The 11057-nt window shown below is 53.5% G+C and overlaps 2 protein-coding genes across 4 annotated transcripts; both read right to left on the bottom strand.

The window, feature by feature from the left end:
* Positions 1 to 1257: 1257 nt before the first annotated feature.
* CD68 (CD68 molecule) lies at positions 1258 to 3389 on the bottom strand. Its single transcript, XM_007457782.1, has 6 exons — positions 3234 to 3389; positions 2691 to 3151; positions 2388 to 2507; positions 2182 to 2254; positions 1895 to 2065; positions 1258 to 1586 (listed from the first exon to the last, which is right to left on the bottom strand). Exons 1-6 carry the CDS (start codon positions 3280 to 3282, stop codon positions 1453 to 1455), a joined length of 1008 nt encoding a protein of 335 aa, XP_007457844.1. The 5' UTR covers positions 3283 to 3389; the 3' UTR covers positions 1258 to 1452.
* Positions 3390 to 4207: 818 nt separating this feature from the next.
* On the bottom strand, positions 4208 to 10576 carry EIF4A1 (eukaryotic translation initiation factor 4A1). 3 transcript variants are annotated; one of them, XM_007457779.1, is made up of 11 exons: positions 10419 to 10576; positions 8999 to 9047; positions 8416 to 8548; positions 7819 to 7958; positions 6659 to 6827; positions 6214 to 6323; positions 5747 to 5890; positions 5527 to 5664; positions 5306 to 5395; positions 4961 to 5040; positions 4208 to 4844 (listed from the first exon to the last, which is right to left on the bottom strand). In XM_007457779.1, exons 1-11 carry the CDS (start codon positions 10439 to 10441, stop codon positions 4700 to 4702), a joined length of 1221 nt encoding a protein of 406 aa, XP_007457841.1. In that variant the 5' UTR covers positions 10442 to 10576; the 3' UTR covers positions 4208 to 4699. The 3 variants fall into 3 exon arrangements, with proteins under 3 accessions (XP_007457841.1, XP_007457843.1, XP_007457842.1); XM_007457781.1 differs by having other exon boundaries at positions 4961 to 4978; XM_007457780.1 differs by having other exon boundaries at positions 4402 to 4844; positions 6791 to 6827; positions 10419 to 10449.
* Between the last annotated feature and the right edge of the window lie 481 nt (positions 10577 to 11057).

Genomic DNA, 11057 nt, shown 5'->3' with positions numbered 1-11057 from the left:
GGGGGGGGGAGGGGAGGTGAGCCCAGTTTCGGGGGACGGCAACGCCCTTAACCCCCGTGCGGGCCCAGCCCTGGCCGCCCCTGTGAAACGAGAGCCCTGGGGTTCTCTCTCACCCCACTGGCCCGAGGGCGCCACCTCTAGGCCAAGGCCCGCTCCTCGGCCTCCTGTGACCGCGTGCTGAGCCAGGGCTTGGGTCAGGCGGAGGGGGCCTAGCAGCTAGCCTTGGGAAAGGGCATCTTGGATTACGCGGCGGGAGCGATGCCCTCTGCCCCCCAGTGCCGGGACACCAGCTCTCGGCTATCTCGGTGGAGATGGGCCTGGCCATCACGCTCTGTTGGCTGGGCGCCTGCTGGGAGTACCACACCCTTCGGGGACTCCCGCACCACAGTCAGCAAGGTCATAACGGGGTGTCGGCGAGGCGGTGGTGTGGTTGTTGGGTCCCTGCCACGTGCTGCCCTCAAAGGGCTGGGTCTGCAGGTCCTGGCGGCTGCGTTCTGTAGCTGTACACAGCTGCTACAACTGGAAGGGTCCCATTCTGGCCCCGGGGATGCTCTTAGCTGACTAAAGGGTCTGGCACTTATTGGTCGGGGAGGTCCTTTGAAGAATCTGGATTCAGGCTGCCTTGGGGGGTGCCATCCACCACCACTGGGTGCGTCACCACCAAGGACTTCAGGGTTGGCTCCGCGGGTCGCCCAGGCTGGAGGCATGTTGTTCCCAGGAGCATAGAGGGTGATCGTATGTGAAGTTCAGAGTACGCATTGCTCCCGTGGTTGATGAAAACCTTTTGCAGGTGAGATGGGAGCATCCCAGGTGCGGGGAGAGTTTAATCCAGGCTGTTGGCTAGGCCTGGGCACAGTGGGTAGGGCAGGGCGTTTGAAACAGGGCAGAGCAGGGCTGTGACTTTCCCACCCACACTCATCGCTCTTGCTGCCTACTTCGCCTGTAACTGTAGTATGAAGGCTGGGAAGAAGGCTGCTGGGATGGGTGGCTCCACTGGATTGGAGGAGAGAGGGAACTGGAGCAGCGGGGGGCCCCAGAAGAAGAGGAAGAAGGGAGGCGGGGCCGATTTGACACCAGCTGTGTCAGACTTCGAAGGATGAACCCCTGAGGGCATTGGGCCACACAGTGATATTTTCATCCCTCCTCACCAGCTGTTCCTGGTTCCCCAAGACTCAACCATGGAAGGTACAGAAAGGTGTGTGACAAGAAACTCATGGCTTTTAATCCTGGCAGGAAGGACAAGGAAAACCAAGGATAAAGATTTGATCAAGTTTTACTGTTCTCCCACTGGAGATGGGGGAGGGGGAATCAGTCATATTTAATGAACATCTCTCTCCTCATCCCTCCCGATTGCATTATCTCTGCTTTTGTTCATGAAGACAGGGAAGGAAGATAACTTTGTCTCTGAGAAATGAGGGCACCTCCTGGTGCCCTGGCTGTTGGAACAAATGCTCAGAGGGGCTGGTAAGTGGGTGGGCGTCTCCGGACGACGCAGAAGGTAACAAGCACCAGGGTGAGGAGGCCGAGTAAGATCAGGCCAATGATGAGAGGCAGCAAGATGGATTGGTCACTGGGGCAAGAGAAACCTGGCGGAAAGATAGGGCAAGTAGGCATCACAACGGTGGTGGTTGGAATAAAGGTGGAAAGAGGGAGGAGGGAATGTGGGATGTTGGGAAGTAAGAGATTGGTGAGAGGCTGGCTCACCTAGAGGACTCAGAGCAAAAAAAGGGGGAGCCTGGGCAGAGTCTTATAGAGGAGGGGAGGACAGTTACTCTAGCTCTGACAAGCTTGAGAGGGGGAGGAAATTTGGGGGTGCAGGAAGGGAGATTATAGGCCTGGGGGGAGGGCTTTCAGTGCAGTGGGAAAATTCTAGGAGGGAAGGAATAGGTCTTACTTGGTCCAAAGGCCCCTGTCGGGGGCAGCTGAGCAGCTTGTAGCTTCAGGGAGAGCAGGTCAAGGTGGAAAGCTGGTGAAAGAACGATGCTTGCGTTTGTGCAACTGAAGCTCCGGCCCAGAGGGGTTTGGAGATCTCGAAGGGATGAATTCTGAACAGAGAATATCCACTCTGAAAGAACGAGGAAGGGTCAGCTCCATAGCCACATCCCCACCATACCCCCAGCCTAGGTCCCTTCAGGAGCCCAGACATCTAGTGCAAGTAATGAGAAAGGGAAGGTTACTCACGTGCTGCCTGGGGGAAGGACACGTTGTACTCCACAGTCACATGGTTCAGGTAGACGGTGCTCTGCAGTGGCTCCTGGGGAGGTGACCAGGAAGACTCAGGGCAGCAGGGGAGAGTGGCATCCAGGTACACAGAGTAAGGAGTGCGGCAAGAAGTTGGTAGGGGTAGGGCACTTGGAGAGTGAGAGTGAGGGATGAGGGTTAAGTACCTGCTTGAATCCAAAGCTGAGCTGTCCATAGGGGAATGAGAGGAGCAAGTGGGGATGAGCACCCTCACAGCCCCCTTGGGCCTTGGTTTTGTTGGGGTTCAGAACAGAGATTCCCCAGGCCTGCAGAAGTTAAAAGACGAGAGAGGGTCACAAGACTACACAGTTGTGCCATCCAAGGTTCCCTGTTCCCTTTGTCTTCACCCTGTATTCGTCTGCTTCTTTACTCTTCCTCCTTCCCTTCTGAACCGTAGCAGAAGGCCTCATCCCCTTCCCCTTATGTCCTCTATCGTTTTTTAGCTTTACCTCTCCTCCATCCTGGGTTGGGTACAGAACACGAATCTGAATCTGGGCTTGGAGCCGGATGCAGGGCTGGGAACCGTTAGTCCAAATGTAGTCTCCTATTGCCTCCTTGGAGCCTGGGCTAGGACTTGGAGAGGGTGGAGGTGGTCCTGGGCGGGGGGATCTGGTGGAGGGTCCTGGGCTGGTGGCAGTGCTGTTGCTTGTTGGATGAACTGTGGCATTTCCGTGACTGGTGGTGGTAGCAGGATGGTGAGTGGCTGTTGAAGACTCGTGGCTGGTGGTGCCTGTGGTGGTAGTTTTATGAGTGGTGGTAGCCGTGTAAGTGGTCGTTCTGTGGCTCTTGGTCGTTCTCTGGCTGGTTGTTCCAGGGCTTGTTGTGCTTTCTGTAGCTGTAGGTGTCACCGTGAAGGATGGCAGCAGAGTGGCCGATTTTTTATGAGGACAGTCATTCCCTGTCCCCTGGGCTTTCAGAGGAAACACTGGTTAGCAGCCCAGGGGCAGGCTCCTTCCCAGGGGCCCCCTCCCCTTCACCCCCCTTCTCCTTACCTGCTAGTAGACCCAGCAAGGCCCCAGAGAAGAGCACAGCCAACCTCATGCCAGAACAGCCTCCACCCAGAGTCCAGCTTGGTTCTGTGTCGGTACCAGCTGCCTGCCTGCTCAATCAATCCTATACCCTCTGCCTTCGTTCATTTGGAAAAAGAGGAAATAAATCTTTGACTTCCTGTAACTGAGGTAACCCAACCCCCAGCCTGACTCATGCACCTCAGCCCCAGCCACCAATCTCTTAGTCATTAAAATTTTGTCATTGAGTTAGATGATTGGCCCTGGTGTCACCGAAGTAGGGGCCATCAGCAACATGTGTCATGTGGATAGTGAGATGGGAGTTTTGGGTAAGTGGATCCTTGGGGATTCATTTGTCTGCCTCAGCAAAACATGCTTAGTGGTTGTGACAAGTGATTATGGAGCCAGCAGCCCCTCCCTGTCAGAGTTCAATAGGATGTAAAACGTGAACATTTATTTCCACTCCCTTTCTTGTCTGTTGCTTCCTTTTTTTTTTTTTTAATTTATTTTTTGCTGTGTTGGGTCTTCGTTTCTGTGCGAGGGCTCTCTAGTTGTGGCAAGCAGGGGCCACTCTTCATTGGGGTGCGCGGGCCTCACTATCGCGGCCTCTCGTTGCGGAGCATGGGCTCCAGATGCGCAGGCTCTGTAATAGTGGCTGACGGGGCCTAGTTGCTCCGCGGCATGTGGGATCTTCCCAGACCAGGGCTCGAACCCGTATCCCCTGCATTGGCAGGCAGATTCTCTACCACTGCGCCACCAGGGAAGCCCTGTTGCTTCCTCTTTGCTGAGACACGTGAGGTACTTATGGTCTCTGCCCAGCCCCTTCCAGAAAGGTCATATTATCCAGTTAACATGACCATTTTCCAGTCAACAACAACAAAAGCTCAAGAGAAGGGAGTAGAGCTGTACCCAGTAGCAGATGGGAGGGAAGGGAAGGTAAGAAATGACAAGCCAAGGCAGGCAGTTTCCAAGTCATTTTATTCAGAATTTTGTCTCTGTTTCCTGAATCAATAAATACTATACAAAACAATGTAAAAATGGCTACCATTTTCTCTCCCCTACTCCCCCCACCTGGGGACAACCCCCTGGGCCACCTAACTTGGGGGGTTCTCCCTCCAGATTTGGTCCAGCAAATGAGGTGGACTGAATCATTTTCAGAGGAATTCAGGTGCGGTGGGGAGAGCCTCTGGGGTTTGGAGGTTGACTAGGTTAGGGAAGTGGATTAGTGTTTTTGGGAGAAGAGACGGCGCCTACCCCAAAGAAAAGGGTGTCTAAAATGTTCACGGTTCCTTCTTTTGCCTCAAAAAGTGACATTTATTCAAAGAAAAAAAAAAAAGAAAAAAATGACAAGATGTCCATCCCTTGACTCCCTTCCCTCCCCCCTCCTGCTGCTCCTCAGCACCTCCCAAGGACTGAGCCCTGGCTGGGGCTAGGTAGCAGAACAGCCCCTCTCAGATGAGGTCAGCAACGTTGAGAGGCATCTCCTCAATGGAGGTGTTGTAGAAGGTCTCAATGTCTCGAAGAGTCCTCTTGTCTTCTTCTGTCACCATGTTAATAGCCACACCCTTACGGCCAAAACGGCCACCTCGACCGATTCTGGAAAACAAGGACAGCTTAGAATAAGTGAGGATAAAAGAAAATAAGACGCTTCTGTGCAGGGAGGAATGGGCAGGAGGGGGCTGGGCTGGTTAACAGTCCAGATCTGCATTTACCTGTGGATGTAGTTTTCCCTGTTGGTGGGGAGGTCATAGTTGATGACTAAGGAAACCTGCTGCACGTCGATGCCTCTGGCCTATATCCAGAAAAAAGGCAGCTTCAGTGTGTGAATGAGAGGACACCCTAAGTCTAACCAGAAGAGACACTTAAGCATACATGTAGGCAGCCAAAGGTAGGCAAGGAAACAAACATCCCCTCTCCCCAGAAACCTGAGGCTTGCCAGATTTTATTCCAAGTTGCTACTTTCCTGAAGAGGGGCACTAGCAGGCCCCTTGGAAGAGGGAATCACCTTGGATTCTCCCATCTTTCTTCCCCTCTTGTCCAGATGCCCTTCTACTTACCAGTAGGTCAGTGGTAATCAATACTCTGCTAGAGCCAGAGCGGAACTCCCTCATGATAACGTCTCGTTCTTTTTGGTCCATATCTCCGTGCTAGAACAGGAAATAGAACGGTATAACGGTGTAACGGTGTAACAAGTAGGTGCGTTGGTTCTGAGAGAACTGACTGTGAGTAGGACCCTGACATGTGACTCTGCTGGTAAAACAAGGTGGAGAAACCTCACCATGGCAGAGACGGTGAAGTCTCGGGCATGCATTTTCTCAGTGAGCCAATCCACCTTCCTTCGGGTGTTGATGAAGATGACTGCCTGGGTGATGGTCAGAGTTTCATACAAGTCACACAGTGTGTCCAGCTTCCACTCCTGGTGGGGTGGGGGGAGGAGATCAGTCAGGGGCTATACCCAACAACTTACCACCAGGCCCGCCTCCTGCACTGGGCCCCACCTCTCGTTCCACATTGATGTAGAATTGGCGGATACCCTCCAGCGTCAACTCTTCTTTCTTGACAAGAATCCTAATTGGGTCCCTCATGAACTTCTTGGTCACCTCAAGCACGTCGGAAGGCATTGTAGCCGACAGCAAAACCACCTAATGAAAAAAAAAAGCAGTTTCAGGGTAGGCCATGGTTCCCCTGGCACTTCTGGTTTTTTTTACATATCTGGATATCATCCAAGATTTTTTTTTTTTTTTTTAACTTTTTGGCCACAACACGTGGCATGTAGGATCTTAGCTCCCTGAGCAGGGGTCGAATCCATACCCCTTGCATTGGAAGTGCTGGGTCTTAACCACTGGACTGCCAGGGAAGTCCCTCCTTTGGCACTTGATAATGCTCCATCATCACCCCAAGCACACCACAACCTATAACAAAGCAACTGTCAGCCATGCAAGCAAGACCCCAATGTCCTCCTCACCTGGGTGTTGCTATTGAGCTTTTGGAATATGTCATAGATCTGGTCCTTGAACCCACGGCTTAACATTTCATCAGCTTCATCCAGTACAAACATCTTGATGTACTTGGGAGCTTCAGAAAGAAAAACACCAACAGGTAGTTACTAGAGAAGTGTGAACTACACCTAACTTTCCCAATAAAAAAAACAGGGACAGGTGGTCTGCTCTCAGAAGACAAAGACTGATCCTCTGCCTGGGACCCCCTTGCCAGGCCAGACAATAGCCCTGGGAAGTAGAACACTACATGGGCCGAGATGACAGGGAAGCCAGGCTCAGATGACACGCATGGGGTTCATCACAGAGCAACTCTCAGAGGATATCACTGGGAATCAAACTGTGGCCACGTTAAGAAACTGGAAAGGCATGTATAAGGAAGTGACCCAGAGGGCTAGAAAATTGTACACTCACACAAGTATCTCCGGTTAAGCATGTCGAACACACGGCCTGGGGTACCCACGATGATATGGGGAGCTTCCATCTGCAGCTTCTGCACCTCAGCACGCACATTGGTACCCCCAATGCAGGCATGGCACGAGGCACCCATGTAATCTCCTAAGGCCATAACTACCTTCTGTATCTGAACCAGAAAAAACATAAGTGCTTGTGTATTAGCTACAACTGCCAGGCACCATTTTAAGTGCTATGTATTTTATTCTTTCCAGCTCTGAGACAAACACTATTAAGCTCTCTTCTTTTTTTTTTTGTGCGGTACGCGGGCCTCTCACTGTTGTGGCCTCTCCCGTTGCGGAGCGCAGGCTCCGGACGCGCAGGCTCAGCAGCCATGGTTCACGGGGCCCAGCCGCTCCGCGGCATGTGGGATCTTCCCGGACCGGGGCACAAACCCGTGTCCCCCTGCATCAGCAGGTGGACTCTCAACCACTGCGCCACCAGGGAAGCCCGGCATGTTCACTCTTAAAGCATGTTCTAAACGTTAAGGGCCCTCGAGTGGAGCTCTACTGTAACTTCTTGCTTACACTGCCTTTGTTCAGAAGTTCAGCACAGAATGACCACGATACCTCCGTAGGACACTGTAAGAATACATTCCCCTAAACTCAGTAATCAACTTATGAGACAAGTGTTTCTGATCTTTTCCCCCCTCCAAAACCCAGGAAAATAGCCCAACATTTTATGTGCCCCAGCCATGAAACAGCTCTGGCCACCAACCCAGGCATCAAGCTACGATGAAGAAAGGACTAGACATCTACTTTGCCCCTGACTGATACAAGAGCACCACCACCAATCAGGTGTCTCTTTGCCCATTGCCAGGGGGTTTTCTTCATAAAACAGCCAAACTTGCCCAGCCAGCCAGGCTCCACCCAGCAGCCTTCCCCATCTGACTCAGGAAATAGGTGGAGTAAGGGATGCTTACAGTGTTTGGTGAGGAAAAAGCTTACAATTAACCTACTAAGTCTTGAGACATAAAAGTCATCAACTGACTTTATATCATCTCTTTTCCCCAAACTTCAGTTCTTCCAAAAGTGGTAGGAGTTGGAACACATAACTTCTGATTTCTGGTTTATGTTAATCACTTCTAAATAAGTCCTTCAGGGGAAGAAAGGTAAACTCACCTGCTGAGCCAACTCTCTAGTGGGTGCCAGGACCAAGGCCTGGGTGGCCTTTAGATCCAATTCAATCTGCTGCAAAATTGATATGGCAAAAGTGGCCGTTTTTCCAGTCCCAGATTGGGCTTGAGCGATCACATCATAACCTAAACACAAATTAGGAGAGAAATTTTATATGGTAGAAAGCATTCTTTGGACTCGTGGGACATTCAACAGCCCTGCTGAATGAGATCAGTAAGCCACCAATAGATATGTGCCCAGCAATAAGTGCTTCAGACTCTACATGACAACATAGCACCCAAACAAGAACAGATCTGGAAAATCAGGCCAGGTTTCAGTCATTTAGTACTGCACAAAATTGGGCTAGAAATACAGCTGTAAAAAGCCAGCATGATCTGGCTAAAGCACTACCTTGTTGAAATTAAACCAGCAATCCATGTTTCCAGGGCATGAACCAGACATGGGCACAAACCAAAAGCCAAGCTGGGATAAACAAGGAGTTACTCTGTCCCTGGCTGATATGAGACAGGCACCACCAACCCGGCGCCACTCTACCCAGGCCAGGGACAGTCCAGAACTTGTTCTGGGGCAGAAGGGTCTTACCCTTGATACAAGGAAGAATGGCTCGCTGCTGGATGGCAGAGGGCTTCTCAAAACCATAGGCGTAGATGCCACGTAGGAGTGACTCCGAAAGGTTCATGTCATCAAAGCTGTCAACAATCTCATTCCAGTTACTCTGTAGAAAACAAAGAAATTCAAGTAGGAGAAATAGGGCTGTGCTCTTACATTGGAGTAAACAGGACCTTGTGCCTGCACCACAGCTTCAGAGCCCACAACCCCTTTTCTCCCCATGGAAGCCAGATGGTTGATGGTTCTACATGACCTGGGAAACCGCCCTAAGGGGCCAGTCCACTTGTAAACAGTGAACGTAGATGTCATAGAAAGGAGAACAGAATCTGAGTGACATGTTTTAAACACACTTTTAAAACTTTAAACAAATTTCTGCAAGGGAGTTAAGGTGTCATGTCTAACTACCTGGGAGTTTTATGTTACGCAATACAGTTGAATCCTGGGTTTCAATCACTGGTGTATTCACTAAACCACCACTTCAAAAGCCAAAGAACAATGCTAGTGGCACTGCCTTTGCCAGAGTTAAAGGATAATGGTGGGAGGGGTCCAACCTCACCTCGATGACGCCTTCGGGCTCCATCCCATCGGGGCCATTGTCTCTAGATCTGTCGGTTTAAAAATACAGTATGTAGAAATTCTAACAGCCAGCCTCTTCCTAGCAGCAAACCGACTTTGCATGATGCCATCAGCCTTCACTCCCTAGTCCAAGCCCCGTGTTCCCCAAAAAAACAGAATAGTTATTTTACAACTGAGTCAGGCCCCATCTCGGAAGCGGCTCAAGTCAAGCCGACCCCGACATGATAGAGTAACCTTCCTAGAAGACCCAGAGGCTGGAAGGAACCAATCTGCGCTTAAGGGGCGCGGAGGTGGTGCTTGCCTCCGGGCCCACGTGTCCTGAGCCTGACGCTCCAAGCCCAAACGCGTGCACCTCCCACCGTGGCCCCTGCCCGCCGGAAGTCCCGCCCTCCCATCCCCAGATGCCAGGGTAGGACATCCCCTTCCCCCCACGTCATGCAGCCCGCGCCCTCCCCCACTCCCTCGAGCCCATCTCCCCCCCTCGCAGTGCCCGGATGTGGGAGGCCGCGGGCGGTGGCGGCCTCGCGCACAATGAGCCCCAGCCGAGCTAGCAAAGGGGGAGATTGCACAACACTTAGAAACGAAGCGGACTGGGGGAGGGGAACACCTCGGGACGCCATGTGCTTGCTCCCTCGACCACTCGGCGGCGTCCCCCCCCCCCCCCGGAACAAACCACATCCCGCCCGCCCCGTCGCGAAATGGCGTAGCCCTCCCATACCTCAGGCCGCTCACCCCCGAAGGAAAGTGGACCTGACCATCCGCAGTTTGCCAATTGCCCGGCTTGTGCGGCAAAATGGACCCGCCCGCCCGGCGCCGGGTGGGCTCCTGGTGCCTCACGCGGCCGCTCCTCGGGGTTAGGGTCGGTCCTGGCCGTCAAGAAAACCAGCACACAGAACGGCCGGCTTCTTCTCCCCCGACCCACAGCTCCACGCGACTCAGCGACTGGGTTTGAGGACGCAGGCACCCACGCCTTCATCGAGTGGTACCGTCAAAATCCTCCAGAATCCCGATCACGCGAGCCCTCCGGCAGTGAGACAACCTGGCCGGCGGCTCCGGGCCACGCACGGTCGCCTCTACCTCTCTTTCCCACGCCAGGATGCCACCTCGCCGCCCGACTCAACACCGGGGCTTCGCGCACCTCGTCGGTCGAGGCCTCGTAGCGTTACCTCGCGCGCCGAGCCCCGAAACCTGGGCCGTCCTCGGCCTCTACCTAGGCCCTGGCGGCAACGTCGGCCGTGGACCCGCCCCTCACCGCCCCCCCAACACGGGTGCTCCCGGCTTGCTCGCCCCGCATCCCTGGGGGGGGGGCCTAGGGCGGTGAACCTCAGCTTCCCCCGGCGGGGTCCTCAGAAGGGACAGCAGGGTAAGTGGCCACAATTTCTTGCAAATGTCTTTCTTACCGAGAATCCTGACTCGCAGACATGATCCTTAGAAACTAGGGCGGAGTGCCCGCCTATCGACAACTTATAGAGAGCCCAACCCCGCCCCAGCCATCGCATTGGCTTGGTCTCCTCGGCTCCGCCTGCCGCCGCTCAGCAACCCGGCGTGACGTTCATTCGTCGGCGCTCTGGCACGCAGCCGCCATTGGATAGCTTGAGTGCCTATCAAGGTGGAGGCCCGCCCCGCGGCTTCATTGGCTAAAGGAACCGCCTTTCTTGCCGGTACGGAAGTGACATACAAGACTCAGGCCTCGAGGCCTGGCAGCCATCTTGGTGCCCTGCACCCCTACACGTGCGGAGGCGAGTGCCCTGGTCATGTGGCCTAGCCGACCCTATCACGCAAGGGGGGCGAGGTTTCAGCCTCCAGGGACTTCCGGGCTCCCGGGAGCAGCACTTCCTTCTACCTCTGCTTCAGGTCTCCACTGGACCCACATTTAATTTTGTTCCTTCCTGCAGCAAAGATAAATCGGACACCAACTCCGAATGTACAGGGATAATGGAATCAAGGGCCATACCCCCGGGCTGGAGGAATAAAGGATGAAGGAACTGACGTAACGGGCTTAAGAGCATTTGGGGTTGCTGTCATGCATCTTGGTGGGC

Source organism: Lipotes vexillifer, unplaced genomic scaffold (genome assembly GCF_000442215.2).
Source record: "Lipotes vexillifer unplaced genomic scaffold, Lipotes_vexillifer_v1.1 scaffold611, whole genome shotgun sequence".
NCBI classification, from domain to species: Eukaryota; Metazoa; Chordata; class Mammalia; order Artiodactyla; family Lipotidae; genus Lipotes; species Lipotes vexillifer.
Note: the sequence above shows the minus strand (reverse complement) of the source record. Positions and strands in the feature narration are given on the sequence as shown.